Consider the following 26,948-nt stretch of genomic DNA (forward strand, 5'->3'; position numbering starts at 1 on the left):
TGATATTTATGACGGTAGTGATTCAAATCTGCAATAAAGATAGCGGTGATGGACGGAGGTGATGTATGAGCGACGGAGCTGGATGGCAATGGTGACAGATGGCTGTTGTTCACAGAGCGGTGATGGTGATGGATTCATGGGATAGGTCGTGCGGGACAGAGGAAGAGGCGTTGATGTAGAGCGACAGAGGAGATGTGTGATTTTATAAATATTTCAAAATGGTAGTTACGGTAATTCAGGGCTATGGTAGTATAAATTTGAAGGTTAAATTTGGTATTTCAAAGGTAGACATGCTGAGAAAAAAATGGTCAGTTTATGTATTTATGGAGCATAGATATATATATATATATATATGTAAAAACAGAAAATATACTTACAATTATAAAAAAAAACAGAATTTTTAAAAAAAAATAGTAATACCCGTTGCGGGATCTTCGGTTACTGATAACGCTCAAATTATACATATTTATTTGAGTGTTTCCGTGCAATTTAACGTATAAATATGACTCATTTGAATGTAAATTAATGTATTTTAGTTACTTATTACTTGCATAACTGTTTTTGTAGGTTGCATTGGAAATTAATGGGAAAATGCACTAAAAAAACAATAAAAATGTTGTTGAACTGTTTTGGCCATAAAATATTCATTTGGACTCCGATTGAAACGATTCAACTTTCTACAGATTTAGAAGATTATTATTTACAAGTTTCATGTTGATCACTTTCGATGAATTAGCCACCATGATCACGTTTTAGAAGTTTGAAGCATAAAGATAAAACATGAAAGCGACATTATTCACCTCGACCCCATCTATTAAATATTTGCAGCCAATGAATTGAAGATTTCTTTTGAATTGGCACGTTTATGATATTATTTTGGCTCAGTAGTTTCCTATTCATGTACTATGGTTGCAGCCTATGTCCCTGCAATAATGATCGTAATTGACACTTTTGGCTATAAATGAGGATTGCAGGAGATCAATTGAGGTGTGCCTCCTTGTGAGAGCCACCGTCTCACAGATTTCTCCAAAGTTACTAGCACTTATTCAATTCTCAAAATATTTAGTCTTAGTTTTTAAATAAAATCATTTAGTTTGTAAGTTACTTTTGTCAATCACAAAACTCTCTGTTACATTTTCCGTTCACTGCTCATATAAAAAGTTCTAGTTACCATCATTTGAAACTCTTGTTTGAATCTTATATTGAAACTTTGTTCAACTTTGGTCTCAATTTGCATAAAATCTGTACGTTGAAATTTCGTTTTAAAAGTCGTTACCGGTCACCGTAGTAGCTAGTTTGAGTGAGACGAAGTAGCTCCATTGATGCAAACTCATTTAATGTTCTTGACTTTGAAGTCAACCTTTAGTTAAAAGTAACGTTACATGCACTCCCTTGCTTTTCCAATTTGCAAATTTCAAGTTCTTACATTTGTGAGGTTCAAGTCTTATTACCGTTGGAGGTTAAGTTTTCATATTGTTACTTTAATCGTTTAAGGTTAGTCATTTCCACTTATTAGTTTAATAATCGGATAGTGACAGTCTGATTATAAACTGGGGATTGAAAACATTTTCTGGTTTTAAGGATCAACCAAACTCTTTTCGTGAAAAATAGTTTAAAAAAAACTATTTTTAGGCTGTAACGACCTTAAAATTTATCTTTTGCTCCTCTTACGCCAAAATTTACTTTTAAGTCATTTAAAAGCTTTCAAAAAGATCACTTGTAGTTTATTAAGCAACGTGACAACTCGGTCACAACCCCCCAATTTTGCACTTTCTTTTTAGACTAGATTTAATATTGTTATTAACTACTAAACTTATTCCCTTGGACGTTCCTGGACTTACTACTAGCTATACTATACGCGACGGGGTACACTGCCGTGTGTGTAATATAATTATTAGTATATCCTTGTTTTATAAATTTAAAACTTGGGTGATTTTTACGAGCAAAACGATTTAATAAAATATGCACTAAAATACACGCATCCCCATGCACGGGCCAACGCCATTTTCTCATCGGCACTCCAAGCTTGTTGAATTGGTCTCTCACGAGGGTCATCGGGACCTTTCTTTTTATGGGACCGTTTCTTCCGGGATGATGTCCCAACGGGCTGAGATTGAGTTTGTTGAGGTTGCGTTTCAAGGATGACTTCAACATCGGGTTGAGATTGTGTTTGTTGAGGTTGAGATTGTATTCATTGGCTCTCTATCAAAACAAAAAAAAAATTATAAGTTTCAAAATATGTATATATATATGGCCGAATATGTATATGTATATGTATATATATGTTATGAAAATTACCAAACGCATTTTCCATGTTATATGACCACCGTTGAAAACCCAACAAAGGAGAAGTTGGAAAGTAACCCGGCATAGGAGAGGCTGGAATGTAACCCGGCAAAGGAGAGAGTGGATGGTTACCGGCGAGCATTCGAATAAAATGAGAATTTTGGTGAAGGTTTGGGTCGTTCATCATGTCGGGTTGGATTGGGTTATTGGGGTTTTGAAATTGAGAGTTTTGATTGAATTGGTTTGGGTTCATTTTGAAAAGAAAATGGTGAAAATGGGGAGTGATTTTCGGATATAGGAGGAAGAAGATAATGAAATAGGCGTTCCAAGTGGAACGCCCCTTGAGGCGGTGTGCTAGGTATTCCAGTTGCTTTTTGGCCACGCCTTGAAAAGATAACGCTTCATTCCTGAGAGCCTAAGGTATGTTAAAAATTGAACGATATACTTGGGGCATTTTGTACATACTACATAGGATGGGAAGGTGTAAAATATAAACAAGTACATCTTCTAATAATGTAACAACAACGTATGGGCCCAAAACTTATATTTATTATACAAAAATAAAAACAAAAATACATAGAGACAGATAATTTTGCATTTGTAGTTCCACATTTTCTTTTTCTCTCTCTTCTAAACACTGTGTGTGTGTGATTAGGGTTTCCAGAAGCGCCGTTTTTGGTCGTCTGTTTCTTCGTTTACCACTCTTCGTCTCTCTCTCTGGTAATTATTATTATCATTATTATTTATTTAATTAGGTTTTTATTTACACATACATACTTCAATTTATATATATATATATTATTAATCTATAGATATGCGATCTCTGATATGTTTAGATCGGTAATTATTGACTAGGTTAGATTCGATTAGGTAGTTGATCCTTTTTAGGGTTTCATAATTTTATTAATAATCCATAGATAATTGGTGTTTTGATAAGATTGATTTAGTTATTAAAACTTGAATTTTTTCTGTCATAATTTTTATAGTAATTTTATTGTAATTCCTGTTTGCTATGGTGGTCAAACATAAATTGCATTTTAGAAATTTCTTTAATTTAAGGCGTCGGCGAATTGGGCGAGGTTTAGGAGAACACTTTGTTTACGGAAGGAATGCGTATGAAAAAAATAATTTTGTTTTTGTTGTAGGCACCCTTCGTTCCCATTAAGCTATAGAAAAAAATGGTCTCCTAATTTGTTGTTACTACAATTGTACCTTTTTAATGATCCTCACCCGTTGTTTTTTGTATTAAAAAAATATATTTGTTAAAACCACCCTGTATCAGTATTTTTCTAAGTTAATCAAACTTTGTAAGCTTTTTATGATCTCGGCTTATGATTCATTAATTTCACGTTAACTCTAATTAGTTATTGATATAAGTAATATGAGTTTGGGTCGCTAATAATAGTACAAAGGTAGTAAACTGTAATATTTTGTGAAGTTCTTACTAGCCGTCGAAGAGTGCGTTAGGAAGTCAACCGTGGTCAAGAGCAGTTAATGTTTTCATCTTTGTATAAGTACCCGATTAAGTGAAATGATGATACATATTCTGTGTGAAATAATCTTTTATTTATAAATTCTCTCTATCAGTTATAAAAAGGAATTATTTTGTTTTGCTTAAGTTTTGAGTTGTTGAATTTGTGATAAACAGTTAACCAAAAGGTTTTTGCCAAGAAATTATGGCGATGGAAGTTACTCAAATTCTGTTGAATGCGCAATCAGTTGATGGGTCTCTTAGAAAGCATGCTGAAGAAAGTTTAAAGCATTTTCAGGAGGCAAACCTAGCAGGTTTTCTGTTATCTCTTTCTGGAGAACTTGCTAGTGAGGAGAAGCCTGTTGACAGTCGTAAATTGGCTGGTTTAGTTCTTAAGAATGCATTGGATGCAAAAGAGCAACATAGAAAGTTTGAGCTAGTTCAAAAGTGGTTATCGCTAGATGTAGGTGTTAAGGCACAGATTAAGGCGTGCTTGTTACAGACGTTATCTTCTCCAGTCTATGAGGCACGGTCGACTGCATCACAAGTGATAGCTAAAGTTGCTGGTATAGAGCTACCACAGAAACAATGGCCCGAGCTTATAGTCTCACTTTTATCGAATATCCACCAGGTTGCGGTTCATGTCAAGCAAGCCACTTTAGAGACCCTTGGATATATGTGTGAAGAAGTTTCTCCAGATGTTGTAGAACAAGATCATGTGAATAAAATACTTACGGCTGTAGTTCAAGGTATGAGTCCAACTGAAAGTAGTAATGATGTCAGGCTTGCTGCTACACGGGCATTGTATAACGCCCTTAGTTTTGCTCATGCGAATTTCTCTAATGATATGGAGCGAGATTACATTATGAAGGTTGTTTGTGAGGCGACGTTGTCACCAGAAGTGAAAATTAGACAGGCGGCTTTTGAGTGTTTGGTGTCAATCTCATCAAGCTACTACGAGAAAATAGCTGCATACATGCAGGATATCTTTAACATTACAGTCAAGGCAGTGAAAGAAGATGAAGGGGCCGTTGCTCTACAAGCCATTGAATTCTGGAGCTCGATATGCGATGAAGAGATAGATATCTTAGAGGACTATGGAGGTGATTTCACTGCTGATTCAGAGATTCCTTGCTTTTATTTTATCAAGCAGGCTCTGCCTGCTCTTGTACCAATGCTGCTAGAGACACTTTTGAAGCAAGAGGAAGATCAAGATCAAGATGAAGGTGCTTGGAATCTTGCTATGGCTGGTGGTACATGCCTGGGTTTGGTTGCCCGAACAGTTGGAGATGATGTTGTTCCACTCGTGATGCCATTTGTTGAAGAAAATATTTCAAAACCAGATTGGAGGCAAAGAGAAGGGGCAACTTATGCATTTGGTTCTATCTTGGAGGGTCCATCACCTAATAAGTTAGCTCCACTTGTTAATGTTGCTCTAAATTTCATGCTCACAGCTTTATCCAATGATCCGAATAGTCATGTAAAAGACACAACGGCTTGGACCCTTGGAAGAATATTTGAGTTTCTCCATGGTTCAACGATGGAGAACCCAATCATTACCCCAGCCAACTGCCAACAAATCATCACAGTTCTTCTTCAGAGCATGAAGGATGTTCCAAATGTTGCTGAGAAAGCATGTGGTGCCCTTTATTTTCTTGCCCAAGGTTATGAGGATTTTGGTCAATCATCCCCTTTGACTCCCTATTTTCAAGAAATTGTGCAATCTCTGTTGACAGTTACTCACCGAGAAGATGCCGGTGAGTCTCGGTTGAGGACTGCTGCTTATGAGACATTAAATGAGGTTGTTAGGTGCTCAACAGATGAAACAGCTGCCATGGTGTTACAGCTTGTTCCCGTGATCATGATGGAACTTCATAAAACTCTTGAAGAGCGTAACCTTTCTTCTGATGAAAGGCAGAAACAAAACGAGTTGCAAGGCCTCCTTTGTGGGTGCTTACAGGTTATCATTCAAAAGCTAGGCTCATCGGAACAAACTAAGTATACCTTCTTACAGTATGCAGATCAAATCATGAATCTGTTCCTTAGAGTTTTTGCTTGTCGAAGCGCGACTGTTCATGAAGAGGCAATGCTTGCAATTGGATCCCTTGCCTATTCAACCGGCCCAGACTTTACAAAGTATATGCCTGAGTTTTACAAGTATCTTGAAATGGGCCTACAGAACTTTGAAGAGTACCAAGTTTGTGCTGTGACAGTAGGTGTGGTTGGTGACATATGTCGGGCCGTGGAGGACAAGGTGCTGCCATGGTGTGATGGAATCATGACTCAGCTTCTTAAAGATTTATCAAGCAACCAATTGCACCGATCAGTTAAACCTCCAATCTTTTCATGTTTTGGTGATATTGCACTGGCAATAGGGGAGAACTTTGAGAAATACTTGATGTATGCGATGCCTATGCTCCAGAGTGCAGCAGAATTATCCTCCCACACGTCAGGTGCTGATGATGAAATGATAGAATACACCAATCTTTTAAGAAATGGGATCTTGGAGGCATATTCAGGGATCTTTCAGGGTTTTAAGAACTCCCCTAAAACTCAACTGTTAATTCCTTACGCCCCACACATCATCCAGTTCCTGGATCTGCTTTATATGGAGAAAGACATGTAAGTACCTTTTTTATATATACTCCGCTGCTTCATTCTTAATTGTCACTCTAGGTATAAGGCTGGCAAGATAGGTAACTCTTTGGTATAGGTCAAAACTGGCCTGGTTGGCCAACTGGCCAAGACACAATTTCTAGTATTTCTGTAAATATTTAGTATCACAAACGGTTACAAAATTGAATAATGATTAAAACTTATTAATAATTATTCAAAGGTTTTAATAAATTATAAAAATGATTAGAAGCTTTAAAAGTATGTATGTGTAACACAACCGTTTTGACCGGATTGTTCTGTTTTCTTTTTGTGAATTTTTTTTGTCCTGCCCATTAGAGATAAAACATGTTCTGGACCAACCAGCTCATTGGTTAAATTTTGCTACCTCTACTTATTTGGTTTCTAACTTGATTTCTATCTTTATGCTATTAGGGACGATGTGGTGATGAAAACTGCCATTGGGGTCCTTGGAGATCTAGCCGATACTCTGGGAAGCAATGCCGGGTCATTGATTCAGCAATCTTTATCAAGTAAAGACTTCTTGAATGAATGTTTGTCCTCAGATGATCATTTGATCAAGGAATCTGCTGAGTGGGCCAAGTTAGCCATCAGTCGGGCTATTTCTGTTTGAGTCTTCTGCCTTTTGGTAAATACATATTTTCCTATAAATTACAAGTCCCTGCATGCATTCGGGTGAGTCGAGTCGTGGTCGTTGGGTCAGGTCGGTCGGTCGTCATGCTGGGGATTTTTGGAGCTCTCTCCTTTTCTCCGTGGCAAAGTGCAATGATGGTTTTTGATGGTTGTGGCACGGAAATTATAAGCCAATGGTCTGATTCATAATCAAAATTCATATGGCTACACCTTTAAAAGACCTCGTTTTGTCGGTTAGTTTTCGAGTCTTGCATGAGTCTGAGTAACAGTCTTTGTGACATCTGGGAATGTATGACTCATAATCCAAATGTCTACACCTTCAAAAGACCTCATTTTGTCGGTCAATTTTCTACTCTTGCATGAGTCTAAGTAACAGTCTCTGACAGCTGGACTCAGGTCTTTCTTTTGTTCTGCTATATACACAAATCGGTTTATGGGGCTTGCATACATTTTTCTATTTTAGGAAACCACTACAGTCTGCATCATTCATAATTTTTTTACCCATCTTTTTTCGCCTCATTTATTTCCCTTTTTTTTAAAGTTTTAAAATTCTCTCATTTGGGGGAAACAATTTTGAGTCATGCATCAGTCCAGGTTATCACTGTATTGTTTACCGAAGTTGGAATGCATCATCTTGCTTTTCATTAAAAATCAAAGCGAAAGTAGTGTTCTGTTACACTATATTCAAGTGTTACTCAAGTCAAAAGGTGTTTGGTTCGTTGGTCAGAGTTGAAGTAAATATAGTGTTTTATTGTTCAGCATCATGATACATTGGGATGTAGAAAACCTATTTTGGTGAGAATGGTGTGTCACAATTTGTGTTGGATGGAGAGGCATCTCATTTGTAAACTTTGCCTCGACTATTATTTTTTTGGCCATCCTGTGAATGCAAGAGTTTTATTGTGTAATTTTCATTTCTTTCTTGGTTTATTTTGCATAATTCTATGTTTTGTGTTGCATTTATATTGATTTCGTTATTCTTGACCTGGGAAACTTGTATGTCAATACCCCCTTTGTATAGGAAATTGTAATTACAGATGATCATATATGTGCAACATTGGATATGATGTTTCTATAGATCTGGTACATCATTTTTCTACCTTTCAATTTGATTGCCATAATATGCTTTAGGGAATGCCCATCAAGTATGATACAGTAGATGTGAATATGATTGAAAGGTCATATATGGGTTTATCTTGCCTTTTCATTGCTGTAATATGCTTTTGGAATGCCCATCAACAAATGCGTATCGTAGTTCTACTATATGGTCATATGTATACGGGTTAGCATTGCCTTTCATTTGACATTTTGCCAACAGAAATTCGGTGTTCTTTAATTTAGAGATGTGTAACACTTTGCTTAGTGGTTCTTCGTTCACTAGAAATCTTGGACCTACGGTGTGTTGATAAAAGCATGTAGAATAACAAAGACAACCGCCTCTAATATATTATCTTAGTTCATGTCCGATGGTGTTATCATCAAATGTTCATCAAATTTATGTGATAAATGATAAGTCCGTAACTATCCTTTCAATACCGTAACATCACAGGTATTTTGTTTATTTCAAAAGATGCTTTCTGTTTTTTAAACAGGAGGTGATTCGTTCATAAGTTCATTATCAGAAAATTGGTGTACAGACAGAGGTTTTGAAAGCTCAAATTTAAAAAGCAGTAGGGTCGGGATTTCATTAGCTTGGTAGGCCAAATGTCAAAAACAAGTGAAAGGAAGAAATTAATTGAAATAAAAAGCTGAAAAGCGCAACTAACGCAAACATCGTTTACTGAGTGGTGGCCCGTGGCCTTCAATCATAGGATTTTTTTGGACTTTTTTGTGTGCTAAAATTACAAAAATAGTGTTTTGGTATTTGCTCGGTTTACAACTTCACATGTTTCATCCGTTGACTAGGAGATCACCTTGAGTCCTTCACTAGAATAATTGTACGAAAAAGTCCATATGTTACCACTTGTTAAACATCGTTTTGACTTTTGACTTTGCATAAGGAAGATTTTAGATATTTAAATAAATAGTAAAAACAATGTCGATGGTTTTTATATTAGAAATTTACTTTTCGTTTCTCTTTTCATATTTCACTCAAGCTTTTGTGTCTTTTGAATTTTAATTACACCTTCCAAAACCCTATTAGTATAAAACTGGTTTACGAATTCAAATCGATGTTCATGCGATGAGCCGATAATGCCAACGTTCATATATCGTATAGTTTGTTGTACTGTTTCCCCATGTCATAATTACTTTACTAGTTTACTGTTACATTTTCGAAAATTGCGACTTAAATATCTATAATGTCGGCTACTTCTGGTCTATAAAATCTACATATTGCATTTAATTGATTTTCATGACGGGAAATGATTAATCCTTCTAACTAAATAGCCTAATAAATTTCCTAACTATGAGATGATAACATGTGAAAAAAAATCAGGGGGTAAGATTAGGAAAGAGAATTAGTGGATACCACATGTCATCTTTTTAATGCTTTAAGAAGATTATTAAGCTATTTGGTTAGGAGAATTCATCATTTTCCTTTCATGACATTACTTCAAACTTTATATCAAACTGAAATACCATAAGCCCAAACAAAACAAAACAAAAACAATAACTTTTTTGCATGTATGCATCTGGGATATTTGTTAAGGATTCACTTCATTAGACGAAAATCTTCGATCTTCATTAACAAATTAAAACGAGGCCTTGATCACCCGAGATAGGCACCTAAGTAAAGAGGAAGATGAGATAGTTTTGATGGTCTTTGCAATAATCTCACACACTGAAATAGGAATTAACATTTTAGGTCTTGTAAGCCTTAAATTTTGGCTACCGATCGTATATCAGTCTATTATATTAGATTTTGCGTTTTCCTTCGAGATTATGGTATAAATGATATGAGAAGTATACCCTGTCAGGGATAGTGAATGTAAGACACATACATTTCAGTTCATTCTTTTGAGCTTTGAGAGTTTTGGAATGTTATATTATACATTTGACTATTAAGTCAGATAATTACAATTATCTGAGTTTGTTTATTTGTGATTTTGCGTATATCCTACCCAGTGTTAGGATATCGAGTCTGGGTCGCAAAACAGTTTTCATGATAATTAAAAACGTAAAACTAAGCTAGCAATTTAAGTTACACCCTTTTGAGGTTGCCAATTACCCTTAAACTAAATAAATATATATAAGTAGTATTATGAATATAGAGTTTTTTAGACATTGTGGGATTGTCATGGTCACCACATAGCTCCGCCACTTATTGTACTTGTGCCATATTCTGCATAACAAGAGATAGTGTCCGCGCGTTGCAGCGGTGAGACGGTGGGGGTGATAGATCAAGTCATAGAGTATGACAGCCAAATGCCTTAGCCGTACGGGCTCCGCCCTCGGATTAAAAATTCGTCGGAAGTATATCGAATAACATCTCTAATGAAAGAACATGAAATTTTAAAAAACACCCTGAAAGGACCAAACTCGACTCGACCATTTTATAACAAATTTTTTTTTGTTTTTTTATATAAAAAATGTACTCAACTATATATCTTGACAATTACATTTACCAAAACTCTTTGTAAAAGAAAAAGTATAAAAATTAGAACTTTCGGCATGACCTTTTCGTAAAATCGGCATCATAAACCTGTTACGGATAATGAGTTTTCAAAAGACATTTAATCATAAGCATTACACTACTATTACAAAATGACCCATTATAAATAACTAAAACCTTCTCGACTCCAACACTTTACATAAAAATAACTTTAACAAAATGACATATCACGAGCCAAGATTAAGAGGGCCTACGGGTTCTAGCCACAATACCATTTTACCGCGAATATGATATGCTTCAAGCTTTACAATTCAACTTCAATCTTTATATTACTTGGCTTTGTTTCCATATCTGGGACAACCTATAAAAAGGGTAAACAACTAAAAAGTAAGCAAAATTTAGTGAATAATCTTGCATACGTTTATACACACGAAGAAAAGCAATGCACAAAGGTCTATTGCATATAGACTATGGCACCATCGTGTCATATCTATAATACTCACCTTTGGACCAACGCATTACATGGATCCATATAAGCAAATGATTACAATCTCAATAAACAATATCAATGTTCCACATGAGCTATGTCCCACATGGACTATGACCACTACTTAGGCCCGTAATCAAAGACGATCACTACTTAGGCTCAATGTCAAATCAATTACCACACACGGAATCCACCATCATATGGTAATTGACCCGATGCATATATAAAAGTATGCAAGAAAACTCACCTCCTCCGCGACAACCAAAATCATAACTCAAGATGACCGCAAGAATACAAACCACAAATCACAAACGCATATTGGATCATCAATCACATACTAGGCCGTCTAGCCATAATCACTAGCATTTCAACACCCAACCCATCATTTACAATCTTATATTAATCTTGGGTTGGTTCACATAACATGTATCTCTTATATCATTATCATAATGCCAAACTCACTTTTATAACAAAATCCTCATTTTTATATTTGACTAGGCTGCCTTCAAACGAGCATAACTCAAGTTCTACTAACTCTTTTTACTTGATTCCAGTGGCAGAATTTATATGAAACATAAAACTACTTTCTATATTTAGTGACCAATATGTGAATTGTCCTTCAAAGATGACTTTTGGTCATTTTAAAAACCAACACTGCTGCTGTTTTCATTAACAAAACAGTTTTGACCTTACTGACTTCAAATGACCGTAACTTGAGTTCTACACCATATTTTGACCTCATTCCAGTGGCCACTTCTACTTAACACATTTAGGTACATTTTATATTCAGTGACCAACGCAATATTTGACCCGTATAAGTGTGATATACTCGTTTTAAAACTAACACATAATCGTTTTTGCTGAAAATTCAGAATGACCACACTTACTTCAAAAATTCATATCTCGAGTTCTACTCCTTTAAACTCATTCCAGTGGCCACTTCAACTTAACACAAATACCTACATTTTCTTTTTAGGAATCAACAAGTGATTTATCTTTTAAAGAGGAATTTTACACGTTACAAAGTCAAAAACAGATTCTGATTTTCATTGTAAAACCAGATTTGACCAGCTGTAAGTTTTAGCATATTTAACTTACTTAAAAGTTAAACCAGGACCTGAAACCAATTTCATATGAAACTTGACTCGCATACCTTTCAAACGACAGGTTACACGACTCCTACGGATTTACGGATTGAAAGTTATAAGCATTTTAAATGACATATTTTCCATTAAAGTTGCTGATCTAATTTCGAGTTTGCACAAGAACACTCTTAAATCAACTCAAACAAGTTTATGACACTTCCATTTGACAATCTTAACTTAATATACATATTAGGGGCTTTTTTCAACATGATTTTAACATCAATTAGTATAGTATTGTTATACAAAACTCATCTCAATTCAATCATTAACCAAATTCCTATCACATACATGTAAATGAATATTGGTTTCTTCTTGAAAATACACATACATACTTTTATATATATATATATATATCACTACTAACTATGTATTATGAGATTCCAAGATTATTATTCAACTTTCAAACTAGGTTTATAATTTATTTCATAAATCCCCAATTCATCCATTACAAGAACCCTAATTTCAAGATTGATAAATAAAGATGATATACCTTTAATTAGTGATGTTGAACAACTAATTAATCAAACATGCAAGCATAAAATCAGCCCTCCTTCATTATTTTTCTTCAAATTTTCGGCAATAGATGAAACCCCAACATAAGAACACTTATAGGAAGATGGAGTTTGTTTGCAATTTGATTTATCTTCAAATTTTAGTAGATTTCTTGCCCTTTAATAATGATTTTCGGTTTTGGGGATTTTAGGGAAGAACACACACAAGAATTTTTTTAGAAAGATAAAAAAAATGGTGGATTTTTTGTGCTTGATTTTTGTTGTTGTTATACACGAAAATTCACAACTACCCCTTCAAGTTTGACTCATTTGTCATATTTAGTTCAATTAGTTATTTAGTCATTCACCTAATACCTTTATCTTTTAAAATAACTTCAATTAGACTTAAAAAGTTAAAAGTAAATAAAACCATTAAAAGTATAATAAAATTACATTTAGAATTTAGAGATGTTACACACCTATACAATTTTTATAATTTATCGATATACGGTTTTTGGAATAAAAGATTTTGAATGAACTAAAGGAATTAAATGATTTATGGATGAGAGAGAAAAAATAAGTGGTTGCGATTTGAGGAGAGAAAAAAAATGAGCGGTTGAGATTTAAGGTTATTATAGTTATATTAGGTAGAGATATTTAAATTAGTAAATAAAGAATAAAGGTATTTTGGCTAGTTCAAATCATCTTTTCTTAAAAAAAAAGACAAAATGCTTTATAAGATAGTATTAGATATTAGATTAGATATTAGATAACAAATCAGGTTCCCTAATAGCGTGCAATTTAGTAATTGTATTGTCTTACTCGTATAACCAAGTTACTAATGACCATGATGGTTGGCTTGTTTTTCAAAATTGTTTTCTTGGTTTGTTTGAGCATGAAATGTTGGGCTCAATCACAAAAGATATTTAACCATGAAAACCATTTAATCTCCTACTTTGTAGTGCGAACCTACTAAATTCTTCGCGAATCAAAGGTAAATAATGGTTTTCCCAGACAGATGTGTCGATCTCTGGAAGATATTGAATGTTGATGATTATGATGATGATTGATTGAGAGAATTAGATGAATGTGTGTGATTTATAATGAATGAATATTGAATGAAAATGCTGAAAACTAATGATTGGGGTATTTATAGGCATCCAATTAGGTCACCATTGTATTTTGGACCTATCATAAATGAGCCCTAGCCTAAATCTAAATTGTCAGTAGGAAGAATAGAACATTCGAGAGTTCTATTATATTTTATACACATACCTTTGTGCAGCTATGAAGATAGGAGATGTGTCTTCTAATGCTTACTCCCACGTCCCCTTCTCTCTTTCGCCAAGGGTTGTGGGATATCCCTTCTTTATGCATTATTGTTTATGTCAATATATATATATATATATATATATATATGAAAAAGTTAAATTAGGGACTCCTTATTTTAGGGACCATTAGGGACACTTCTCAATCATTCATTTTTCATCATCTCCGACCACCACCACCACCACCACCACCATCATCTCCGACCACCACCATGATTCTCCCGCGACGGCGACCACCGCCACCACGACTTACACATGTAAGTTATACAACCACCATCACCACCACCACCACCATAATCTCCGACCACCACCATGATCCTCCGGCGACGGCAACCACCGCCACCACGACTTACACATGTGTAAGTTACATGTCCCTAATAGTCCCTAAAATAAGGAGTCCCTAATATAACCCAACCATATATATATATATATATATATTTACATGTGTTTCTTGGATGCTTTGGAAAGGAAAGGATGTCACTTAGCTAGGAAATGTCCTTGGATAGGCTGGGGAAGTTAGCTAGGAATTGGCTGAGATCGGCTGGGATCAGCTGGGGAACTCGGCTGGGATCGGCTGGGGAGAACTGAGTTTTATTTTTATTTTTTAGAAAGTTGCTTTGTTATATCTCTCCCCACATCCAACCATGCCCCATGGTTCCTCTCTTCCTTTCATCCTAGTCACTTCTTTAGGGTAAGATCTATACCTCACCTCATTATGGTTCTTTTAGTAAAGCTATAGCTTGGAAGTTAATGGCTATAAGGAGATCTCTAAAGCGGATGTTACAAAAGGTATGGCGGTTCTAGTAATATAAAATAAATATAAAAGTATAAAAAATAAAACAATAGTTTTTCTTTCACTGAAAATTGTTGTGTATCATGAAAGTTAATTATTGTGTATCATGAAAATCATCATGCATCAATATGTATATTTGTCATTTTTGAATCTCCATGCATCAATATTACCGTGATCCAAGAGTCAAGATTTTTTCCTATTTGTTTTACTTTAATAATTGTTTTACAATAACCAACCTAGCTGATTTTGAAATAGCATGCATATGTTTATCTGACCAACGGGCTGTTGGCATAGTAGTTTTGGGATGACATTTTAAATTAAGAGATTGTGGGTTCGAGTACCCGATGAGAGAATCGGTGTAATTAATGGTAGTTTTTTTTTGGACAAGTGTACATCTTTCAATACGTCGACACACTCCTCCCATCAAATGGGAAGGACCATCTCAACAGTGTGTAATCGATTGTCTTAACCGGATTCCGCTACATCCACACTGAGATGGCTGTCAAGGTTAAAACTCCAGGAGGCTCCCGCACATGAGAAATTTAACAAAGAGCCGATTCTGTGTCTGACAGGGATCGAACCCTTCACCTCAAGGATATAAACCCCGGTGACTTACTACTGGACCAGTGGATCATTGTCAATTAATGGTCGGTGATTTTAATATTTTCCTTTTAAAAAAGATTACGAAAATTTATCTGATTCCGATGGGTAGAGCCCAGTTATGTGTATGACAACTTCCTTTGTTGATACTCTAAGAGAAACTTGTTACATTATTTTTTCTAGAAAAGCTTGTGTTGAATTGCATACTTGGTCATTGGCATAATTCATTTTATTATACAAAGAGTCTTTTTATCTTTCTTTTTGTAGAAGGAAATTCAGATACTTGACATAAAGCAAATCGTATTTTTAACTGTGAATCGTTAATGAGTGCGTATTGTTTCTTATTTATGTATTTATTCATCTAGTTTCTATTGACTATTTCCTAATTATCATTATCTGGATGTGAATTTGTCTAGGGGTGGTCAAGGCCATAATGTCTTCTGGTAGCATATCGCTGATGCGTTTCTTTTTTTTTTTAATGATTTTTAATTAAGATAACACTGTTTTAAATTTATAAAAAGTTATACAAGTAAATACCTCAACTAAACGCAAACTAACGAGCAGTGGACCCGATCGAAAGTAGATAGTATTGTGGTAAGTACATGATCGTTCGCAGGGACGCTTGCACTACCTAGCATAATAATGTGTGTAATTCTAGCGGTTGGGGGTTGTCACGATTTTCCTATTAAACTAATGCAAATAAAAGTAAATAGAAGTCGCAACTGCTTATTCAATCGGTTAAATCTGAAAATTGAATTAAAAGCTAATAACAGTAATTAAATTAAAATACTTGTTTTACATCTCCGATCTCATGGTACGACTAGATTACTTATCCTACCCATTTGCTAGACTGCTGGAAAACTTAATCACGACTCAGATTCTCGTTAGATTCACTTTGTCTAAGTAACTAGTGTTGTCCCTATACTCACACTCTTCTTTGAACAAATTTTTGTTAGATTCATTGTTTAAGCATTAATCACCTAAGTTTGTGTTACTAATCTATCTTTTAATATACCCGGCTCTTAAGTCATGACCAGATAATAATTCATTCCGGTGACCACAGTGCACGTTTCCATGTTACTGGATCGCGTTTGACATTATTAAATATCATGTTCAATTTATTCAAATTATTATGGTTTCCGATCTTTCGGTTACAAGTGAATCATCTCTTAGATCTAGTTATGATGACTCTTCACAACTCCTCTAGGACACTGGGATACCAAAGGAGGCCAAGGTAAAAAATGAGACCATAGTCAACTATCATTTAAGTGATTGAAAATGTTTTTTAAAATCCCCAAAAATGTCGTCTCCTGACATCCGTCGTGTTTTTGTTTTTTTTGTTTTTGGTTTTTTTGTTTTATTTTTTTTTTGTATGGTTTTTGATACTACGAAGGACAGGTATAAGTATAACAAAAACAAAACTAGAGATGTGCACCGTTTGAGCTAAACAAAATCGTTAGAATTCAAATTCAATTTCTATCCCAGAATTCAATATTGTTGACAATGACTAAATGACATATATATGTTTTTGCTTTTATATAATACCATCCATAGCTCCGATGGTGATTATGACCGACTACCTTCTCAAACGATTTTTCATATTATTATTCTTAAAAGAAACTTCATTTAATAAAATTATAAAAGGTTAGTTCAATAGTATTTAGATCAAGTATTAAAACTTGTACGCATTTATTAAATGGTAAACTGTTATGAATTGGGTATTCTTTATCTTTACACAAGTTATCTTTTTGGTATATTATATTGGGAAATGCTAAATACAGCCCTAAGGGCTGTATTTAACGTGTATAAAAAAACTTGTACCTTCCATATTAAAAGTCCGCCTCCTGATTTTAATGGTAAATGTACACACAATTTATGCACCTTAAATATAGCCCTAAAGATTGTATTTATCAAACCCCTATTATATTATTAGTCAACTAACATAGCATATAAAGTGAGAATTTGTACCATAACTATAACATTTGAAACTCTACTATATAATTTGAAATAACGACAAACTTTTATTCTATTATAACTTATTCCGAGCTAACATTTGTTTCGAGTCTTATGAGTAAACTCGTGTTTGACTTGAGTTCAGCTCGTTTATAATATGACTTATAATTTTTTTTAATTATTCAGTGTGTTATATATCTACTTTAGCTCATTTATAAAAGTATATAAAAATATTATTCTTTTTTGACTTATATCAATCGTCATCATAAATATATAATACTATCTGCTATGTTATGCTATATCATTTTGCGAATAGTAACAAAAGGCCGTTTAAATTCGTGCTTGAAGTATCCGAAGCTCGAGCTTATTTAAATATGGTTTAAATGGAGCTTCTATCGAGTATTGACTATTGAGTCAAGCTTCAGTAATGGACTAGTAGCACTACTAGGGGAGGGAGCGGAAAGGTTCAACCCTCCCATCTCCTTTCAAATACCCAATCAAATAACTTCATCTCATTTCAACCCTCCAACCTCTTTTCAACCTTTTTTTAGTGGCAACCGAAACTCCCAACCTTTTCTTCACATTTTAATAATTTATCTTTAACATTATAAACTTTACATAACTAACCCTTTTTTAATTTATATCTTTTATTAATAACAAAATACATTACATAACACTTAAAACACATTACATTTTAAAAGTAAAATCACACACGTACGTAATAAAAACACACAATACTTAACTTAAAAAAACATCACTACTCTTCATCGTCTTCATCTTTGATTGACATTTTTCTTAATCCACGGTAAGCGCGTTCATTAAACCACTACTTGTCGTGTTGCGGGCATTTGACTTCATTTGTTGTTTTGTCTTCTCCGCAATTATCGTGGTACGATTCGGCCCAAGTGCATTGGTCACCCAACGTGTGACCGATCTTAAAAACATCATCGACCACCCTCTTGACCCTCTTGCTCTCATCCTGCAGAAACAACGAATATGTCTCTTCATGTTTCGAGAGCTTGCGACCTGGTGCTTCTATAATAGCAACATGTTGCTCGCATTGTCGTCTTTTCTCTCGTAGGTAACCCATGACCCCAGAGAGTTCAGTTTAAAGGAGGGTGTCCTCTTTGATATCGGTCATGATTCGTGTTTTCATCTCATCTTCGGTCAGACGAGGTCGATGAACATTCTGTTTTGATGACGAGGACGCCATTTGGTTAGAAAGAGTGAGTGGGTTTGTAGAAGAATGAAATTTAGAATTGTGATGAATCTGATTTGTGCTCTAGGTTTCTATTTATAGAGTGACAATCCAGGTAGCCGTTAAGGAACTATAAGTGTAAATGTTTTTGAATTTTTGGCTGTTTGAGGGACTGAAAGTGTAAATATTTTGAATTCAAGCGTTAGAGGGACTAATGGTGTAAATATTTTCAATTTTGAACGTTGAAGGAGCGTCTTTATAGTCTACCTATAAATACTGAGACCTTATAAAAGATTTTAGATCAAAACTCAACTTCTACATATCTGAAATGGCTTCTTCATCAAATGCCCCTATCCGAAAACCACCAATGACTGTCGATCAAGTGAATGACAGTATCATGGCCGATATCCTCGATCACCGAATGTTCAAAGAGGAAATTGTTGCAGTTGGTCGAAAACTAAAGGCGAAGAGGCAATGGTGTCAACAACAAATCGATTATATAAAAACCGGACATTGTACTAATCTTGAGTGTTAATACTTTACTTATTTGCAGGTTAAGATCGACAAGATTGAAAGTGCTATAGAAGAACTTGCTGATGCGGTCGTCAACTTGAACCATTTGATCATAAATGCCGAAGCAGTTTACGAACAAAAAAAATGAGTGTTTAATATGTTGTAATGTTTCTAAATTATGTTCTTATGTTTTTAAATTATATTGTAATGTTAAGTACTTCTAAATTAGTGTATGATGGTTTAAGTAGTTTTAATTAAGTTGTAATGTACTCTTTTAAAAAATAAAATGTCACTTTAGAAATTAATATAGAGTGTGTGTTGTGTTTTTGAAAGTTTAAATGGTAATATATATAAGAAAATAAATAAAAAAAACTTTCAAAAACTTGTCAACTTTGGTCCCTGGCAGTTTCCTTCTTCCCCTTCTGGTCCTCCAACGATTATAATATAACTTTGGAAACCTGTCACTTTTGGTCCCTGTCTTCATCTCCCAGCGAGCTAGAAGCTCGCCCGACCCAGCTCGCATGGAGCTCGCTTCCATGGCACCTGAAGCCCTCTCCAACTCGCACAACCTTTTTCATCTCACACCCATCTCGCCCCCTAGCTCCTTCCACCCTAATTGTGATGGGTTATATACCATATGTTTTTTTTTTTTTTTTTTTTTTTTTTTTTTTTTTTTTTTTTTTACAAATTGAAGTCAAATGGACCTAATGCGGCCATAGTATGATGCCTAAAGAGCCATTTCAACTCCATGGGATTTCATTTGGTTAGATTTTAGAGAGTGTGTCTTTCTTTCACATTTTTTTTTCTGAGCTTTACTTTACAAGGCCTTATGTTATTTGAGTATATCTTTCTTTATTTATTTACAATTGTGTTCTAATTTCTTTATTAAATGGTATCCAAAACCTTTCGCTTTATCTCTTCATCATTTAGTTTTCACTTAGCTTAGTGTTCAAAAAATTAGGCTCTTGGTTTGGATCACCAATATTTTAGCCACTTGACTACCTTTTACGAGTATTACTTTTGAATGGAGCTAAAATGGTAAATGAATAGAGTCATATAAAGGCTACCCAATGAAAGTTTTAAAGCTAACAGGAAGGATGAAAAAAAAAACAAAATAACAAATATGACAATCTTAATGGAAAAAAACTAACGCAGTTAGACGCGTCAACAAGAAGTAAAAAAGACCCAAATTCAGGACTTTTTTTTGCTATTCGTTTACTTTAGGGACCAAGAGTACACATGCTGCCAAGTTTATTGACGAAAAGATTAATTTTTCTTCTAAAAAATACTTGTATAACAATAACGTATGGGCCCAAAACTGACATATGATTATATTGAAAAAAATACTTATAATATAATAATTTTATTAATTAATAACAATAACAATACATAGGGACAGATAATTTTGCATTTGTTGTTCCACACTTTCTTTCTCTCTCCTTTAAACACTGTGTGTGTGTGTGAGTTTAGGGTTTCCAGAAGCGCCGTTGTTGGTCGTACGTTTACCGCTCTCTCTCTCTCTGGTAATTATTATTATCATCATTATTTATCGTCCTCTTTTTATTTTAACTTTAATTTATTTATCTAATTTGAATCTAATTAGGTTTCTATTCACACATACATAGTTCAATTTATATATATATATATATTGATCTATAGATATACGATCTCTGATATGTTTAGATCGGTAGTTATTGACTAGATTATATTCGATTAGACAGTTGATCCTTTTCTAGGTTTTCATTATTTATTATTATATTATTATTATTATTATTATTATTATTATTATTATTATTATTATTGATTAACAGCTGGACAATTGGTGCTGAATAATAATAATAATATAAGATTGATAAACTTGATATTTTTGCATAATTATTATAGTTATTTTCTGGTAATTCCTGTTTGCTGAAACGGTGTATAGCGTAATCATTTTAATTGCTTTTTAGAAATTTCTTTGAGTTAATTCGCCCGGTGAATTGGGCGAGGTTTAGGAGAACACTTTGTGTAGTCGCCAATCGCCATTCGGTCCCAATAAAGTAGAGAAAAATTGGTTACTAAACTTGTTACTACGATTTTACCTTTTTAATGATCCTCCCCCGATGATTTTTGTACTTGTTAATACCTTTATCAACTATCAACATTTTAGGAGAATACTTTGTTTATGGAGGAATGCGTAGGAAGGAGAGTTTTTTGTTTTAATATATGTTGTTGTCTCCATTCGTTTCCATTAAACTACTTCAAAGATGGTCATTAAACTTGTTACTAAAAACTTACCTTTTTAATGATCTTCCCCCTGTTATTTTTGTACTAATATCGTATCCGTCAACAACAGAAAAACCCTGTATCAACATTTTCCGTCTTGATTTTCTATGACTAAATTTTTGAAAGTACTTAAAGTTCGGATTTTTTTTTTTTTTTGTTTTGCTTAAGTTTTGAGTTGTTGAATTTGTGATGAAACAGTTAACTAAAAAAGTTTTTGCCAAGAAATTATGGCGATGGAAGTTACTCAAGTTCTGTTGAATGCTCAATCAGTTGATGGGTCTCTTAGAAAGCATGCTGAAGAAAGTTTAAAGCATTTTCAGGAGGCAAACCTAGCAGGTTTTCTGTTATCTCTCTCTGGAGAACTTGCTAGTGAGGAGAAGCCTGTTGACAGTCGTAAATTGGCTGGTTTAGTTCTTAAGAATGCATTGGATGCAAAAGAGCAACATAGAAAGTTTGAGCTAGTTCAAAAATGGTTATCACTAGATGTAGGTGTTAAGGCACAAATTAAGGCATGCTTGTTACAGACGTTATCTTCTCCAGTCTATGAGGCACGGTCGACTGCATCACAAGTGATAGCTAAAGTTGCTGGTATTGAGCTACCACAGAAACAATGGCCCGAGCTTATAGTCTCACTTTTATCGAATATCCACCAGGTTGCGGTTCATGTCAAGCAAGCCACTTTAGAGACCCTTGGATATATGTGTGAAGAAGTTTCTCCAGATGTTGTAGAACAAGATCATGTGAATAAAATACTTACGGCTGTAGTTCAAGGTATGAGTCCAACTGAAAGTAGTAATGATGTCAGGCTTGCTGCTACACGGGCATTGTATAACGCCCTTAGTTTTGCTCAGGCGAATTTCTCTAATGATATGGAGCGAGATTACATTATGAAGGTTGTTTGTGAGGCGACGTTGTCACCAGAAGTGAAAATTAGACAGGCGGCTTTTGAGTGTTTGGTGTCAATCTCATCAAGCTACTACGAGAAAATAGCTTCATACATGCAGGATATCTTTAACATTACCGCCAAGGCAGTGAAAGAAGATGAAGAGGCCGTTGCTCTACAAGCCATTGAATTCTGGAGCTCAATATGTGATGAAGAGATAGATATCTTAGAGGACTATGGAGGTGATTTCACTGCCGATTCAGAGATTCCTTGCTTTTATTTTATCAAGCAGGCTCTGCCTGCGCTTGTACCAATGCTGCTAGAGACACTTTTGAAGCAAGAGGAAGATCAAGATCAAGATGAAGGTGCTTGGAATCTTGCTATGGCTGGTGGTACATGCCTTGGTTTGGTTGCCCGAACAGTTGGAGATGATATTGTTCCACTCGTGATGCCATTTGTTGAGGAAAATATTTCAAAACCAGATTGGAGGCAAAGAGAAGGGGCAACTTATGCATTTGGTTCTATCTTGGAGGGTCCATCACCTAATAAGTTAGCTCCACTTGTTAATGTTGCTCTTAATTTCATGCTCACAGCTTTATCCAATGACCCGAATAGTCATGTAAAAGACACAACGGCTTGGACCCTTGGAAGAATATTTGAGTTTCTTCATGGCTCAACTATGGAGAACCCAATCATTACCCCAGCCAACTGTCAACAAATCATCACAGTTCTTCTTCAGAGCATGAAGGATGTTCCAAATGTTGCTGAGAAAGCATGTGGTGCCCTTTATTTTCTTGCCCAAGGTTATGAGGATTTTGATCAATCTTCCCCTTTGACTCCCTATTTTCAAGAAATCGTGCAATCTCTGTTGACAGTTACTCACCGAGAAGATGCCGGTGAGTCTCGGTTGAGGACTGCTGCTTATGAGACATTAAATGAAGTTGTTAGGTGCTCGACGGATGAAACAGCTGCCATGGTGTTACAGCTTGTTCCTGTGATCATGATGGAACTTCATAAAACTCTTGAAGAGCGTAACCTTTCTTCCGATGAAAGGCAGAGACAAAACGAGTTGCAAGGCCTCCTTTGTGGGTGCTTACAGGTTATCATTCAAAAGCTAGGCTCATTGGAACAAACTAAATATACCTTCTTACAGTATGCAGATCAAATCATGAATCTGTTCCTTAGAGTTTTTGCTTGTCGAAGCGCGACTGTTCATGAAGAGGCAATGCTTGCCATCGGATCCCTTGCCTATTCAACAGGCCCAGACTTTGCAAAGTATATGCCTGAGTTTTACAAGTATCTCGAAATGGGCCTACAGAACTTTGAAGAATACCAAGTTTGTGCTGTGACAGTAGGTGTGGTTGGTGACATATGTCGGGCCGTGGAGGACAAGGTGCTGCCATGGTGTGATGGAATCATGACTCAGCTTCTTAAAGATTTATCAAGCAACCAATTGCACCGATCAGTTAAACCACCAATCTTTTCATGTTTTGGTGATATAGCACTGGCAATAGGGGAGAACTTTGAGAAATACTTAATGTATGCGATGCCTATGCTCCAGAGTGCAGCAGAATTATCCTCCCACACGTCAGGTGCTGATGATGAAATGATAGAATACACCAATCTTCTAAGAAATGGGATCTTGGAGGCATATTCAGGGATCTTTCAGGGTTTTAAGAACTCTCCTAAAACTCAACTGTTAATTCCTTACGCCCCACACATTATCCAGTTCATGGATCTGCTTTATATGGAGAAAGACATGTAAGTACCTTTTTTTATATATATACTTTAATGTTTTCATCTTTAATTGCCACTTCAGGTATAAAGATGGCAAGATGGGTAACTCTTTGGTACTGGTCAAAACAGGCCTGGTTGGCCAAGACACAATTTCTAGTATTTCATAAATATTTGGTGTCAATAATGGTTACAAAATCGAATAAGTATTGATAATTATTGAATTGTCTTGATAAAATGATTAGAAGCTATATATGTTTGCTTGACGCAACTGTTTTGACCCGATCGTGCTGTTTTCTTTTTGTGAATTTTTTTGGTTTTATCTGTCGTGCCCATTAGATATAAAACATGTTCTGAATCAACCAACCCATTGGTTACATTTTGCCACCTCTACTTACTTGGTTTCTAATTTGATTTCTATCTTTATACTATTAGGGACGATGTGGTGATGAAAACTGCCATCGGGGTCCTTGGAGATTTAGCCGATACTCTGGGAAGCAATGCAGGGTCATTGATTCAGCAATCTCTATCAAGCAAAGACTTCTTGAATGAATGTTTGTCTTCAGATGATCATTTGATCAAGGAATCTGCCGAGTGGGCCAAGTTAGCCATCAGTCGGGCTATTTCTGTTTGAGTATCCTGCCTTTTGGTAAATACATATTTTCCTTTTAAATTACAAGTCCCTGCATGCATTCGGGTGAGTCGAGTCGTGGTCGTTGGGTCAGGTCGGTCTGTCGGGTCGGGTCATGATGCTTGGGATTTCGGGAGCTCTCGCTTTTTCTCCATGGCATTGTGGGTTTGTGGTTTTTGATGGCTGGGGCACGGAAATTATCAGCCAATCTCTGATTCGTAATCCAAATTCATATGTCTACACCTTCAAAAGACCTCGTTTTGTCGGTCAATTGTTGAGTCTTGCATGAGTCCAAGTAACAGTCATTGTGACAGCTGGACTCGGGTCTTTCTTTTGTTCTGCTATATACACAAGTCTGTTTATGGGGCTTGCATACATTTTCCTATTTTAGGGAACCACTCCAGTACGCATTGTTAATTTTTTTATTTGTCATTTTCGCCTTATTCATTTCCTTTTTTTTTTATTTATATTTTTAAAATTCTCTCATTTGGGGGAATGCATCAGAACAATTTTGAGTCATCAGTCCAGGTTATCACTGTATTGTTTACCAAAGTTGGAATGCATCATCTTGATTATCATTAAAAATCCAAGCCAAAGAAGTGTTCTGTTACATTGATTCAAGTGTTACTCAAGTCAAAAGGTGTTTGGTTCCTTGGTCAAAGGTGAAGTAAATATAGTGTTTTATTGTTCAGCATCATGATACATTGGGATGTAGAAAACATATTCTGGTGAGAATGGTGTATGTCACAATTTGTGTTGGATGGAGAGGCATCTCATTTGTAAACTTTGCCTCAACTATTATTTTTTTGGCCATCCTATGAATGCAAGAGTTTTATTGTGTAATTGGGTTTTTTTCCCTTGGCTTTTTTTTTGTATGATTCTATGTCTTGTGTTGCAGTTATATTGATTTTTTAATTCTATATTGCCTTTGTATAGGAAAATGTAATTACAGATAATCATATATGTATATGATCTTTCTATAGATCTGGTACATGTTTTTTTTTGGTGCATCAGTTTGATTGCTGTAATATGCTTATGAAATGCATACCAACTACTGTATGATACAGTGAAGAGTAGTGAAAATTGAGAACGTAATCATCGGATGTGAATATGATTGAAAGGTCATATATGGGTTTATCATGCCCTTCTAATTGCTGTAATATGCTTATGGAATGCCTAATCAACAAGTGCGTATTGTGGTTTTATATGGTCATATGGGTTTAGCATGTCCTTTCATTTGACGTTTTGCCAACAGAAATCCAATGTTCTCTAATTTAGAGATGCGTAACGCCTTGTTTAGTGTGTTTTCGTTCACCTTTCTTTCACAAGAAATCTTTGATTTATGGTGTGTCAAAAAAAGCATGTAGACTAACAAAGTCAACCACTTCTAATATAATATTTGAGTTCATGTCCTATGGTGTTATCATCAACTGTTGTAATCATTTTAAATTTATCTAATAAATGATTTATTCTTAAAGAATAATCAAAAAGATGATTGTTGTTTTTTAAAGTATGTTATCTTGTTACCAGCTTTTGACCGTTTAGGCCTTACCCAACCATAACCTCTTTTTCATTGCCACGTCAGCACCACATCATCTCTTTTCTTATTTTATATTCCAGAAAATACTACTACCAATCATACCTCTTTCTCACCCTTTTTTCTCAACAAAAAAAACACAATCTTATACTCACATTATACTCTCTCTCTCTACTTACTTTCTCTCTCTCTCTACTTTGTATTGTTTTCTCTTGAGAAAAAGTTGGAACCTTTTTCTCAGAAAAAGGCCTAGAAAAAGTGAGAAAAAGGGCGTTGGAAAGGGCTTATGACCAAAGTATGCTATATAAATATATAATGTTATAGTGTATAATACTATAAAGCGTTTTTGATGGTGTATAGAGAAAACTAGTGGTATACAAAACTGAGGTTTTGAATTTTAAAACCTCAAATTTAAAAAGCAGTAGAGAGTAGAGACGTAGAGTCGGGATTTTATTAGCTTGGTAGGCCAAATGTCAAAAACAAAATTAATTGAAGTTGAAGGCTGAAAAGTGTAACTAACGCAAACAACGGTTCCGAGTGGTGGCTTCAATCATAGGATTGTTTTGGGTTTTGCCAAAATTACACAAGTAGTGTCTATATGTTACCACTTGTTAAACATCGCTTCCACTTTGTATAAGGGAGATTTAAATAAATATTTCATGAGTTTTTAAGTATCGAAGGTTTTTAAATTATAATTTTACTTTAACTCGTTCATACCAGATTTTATTTCTCTTTTCAAATTCTAATCAGATTTATCGTAATTGTTTTAACATGCCATCATTACTTAATGGGTGTTTGACTGTTTGAAATTAC

General features: G+C 35.0%; 2 protein-coding genes across 4 annotated transcripts; both read left to right on the forward strand.

The window, feature by feature from the left end:
* The first annotated feature begins 2,881 nt into the window (after nucleotides 1-2,881).
* LOC122601145 (importin subunit beta-1-like) lies at nucleotides 2,882-25,441 on the forward strand. 2 transcript variants are annotated; one of them, XR_006324118.1, is made up of 4 exons: nucleotides 2,882-3,006; nucleotides 3,935-6,379; nucleotides 6,806-7,094; nucleotides 24,693-25,441. XR_006324118.1 is itself a non-coding variant. In XM_043773919.1 (3 exons), exons 2-3 carry the CDS (start codon nucleotides 3,963-3,965, stop codon nucleotides 7,002-7,004), a joined length of 2,616 nt encoding a protein of 871 aa, XP_043629854.1. In that variant the 5' UTR covers nucleotides 2,882-3,006; nucleotides 3,935-3,962; the 3' UTR covers nucleotides 7,005-7,932. The 2 variants fall into 2 exon arrangements, 1 of the variants encoding a protein (XP_043629854.1); XM_043773919.1 differs by lacking the exon at nucleotides 24,693-25,441 and having other exon boundaries at nucleotides 6,806-7,932.
* On the forward strand, nucleotides 20,493-25,441 carry LOC122601134 (importin subunit beta-1-like). 2 transcript variants are annotated; one of them, XM_043773907.1, is made up of 4 exons: nucleotides 20,493-20,607; nucleotides 21,546-23,994; nucleotides 24,403-24,616; nucleotides 25,103-25,441. In XM_043773907.1, exons 2-3 carry the CDS (start codon nucleotides 21,578-21,580, stop codon nucleotides 24,599-24,601), a joined length of 2,616 nt encoding a protein of 871 aa, XP_043629842.1. In that variant the 5' UTR covers nucleotides 20,493-20,607; nucleotides 21,546-21,577; the 3' UTR covers nucleotides 24,602-24,616; nucleotides 25,103-25,441. The 2 variants fall into 2 exon arrangements, with proteins under 2 accessions (XP_043629842.1, XP_043629839.1); XM_043773904.1 differs by having other exon boundaries at nucleotides 24,403-25,441.
* Nucleotides 25,442-26,948: the final 1,507 nt, after the last annotated feature.

The sequence above is a fragment of the Erigeron canadensis genome, chromosome 1 (genome assembly GCF_010389155.1).
Source record: "Erigeron canadensis isolate Cc75 chromosome 1, C_canadensis_v1, whole genome shotgun sequence".
NCBI classification, from domain to species: domain Eukaryota; kingdom Viridiplantae; phylum Streptophyta; class Magnoliopsida; order Asterales; family Asteraceae; genus Erigeron; species Erigeron canadensis.

What these genes read in the sequence shown, in the direction of transcription:
- LOC122601145 (XM_043773919.1), top strand. Translation starts at nt 3,963, where the DNA reads ATGGCGATGGAAGTTACTCAAATTCTGTTGAATGCGCAATCAGTTGAT. An exon ending in CTTTATATGGAGAAAGACAT is followed by an intron (nt 6,380 to 6,805) that starts GTAAGTACCTTT and finishes TTATGCTATTAG; the next exon opens with GGACGATGTGGTGATGAAAA.
- LOC122601134 (XM_043773904.1), top strand. Translation starts at nt 21,578, where the DNA reads ATGGCGATGGAAGTTACTCAAGTTCTGTTGAATGCTCAATCAGTTGAT. An exon ending in CTTTATATGGAGAAAGACAT is followed by an intron (nt 23,995 to 24,402) that starts GTAAGTACCTTT and finishes TTATACTATTAG; the next exon opens with GGACGATGTGGTGATGAAAA.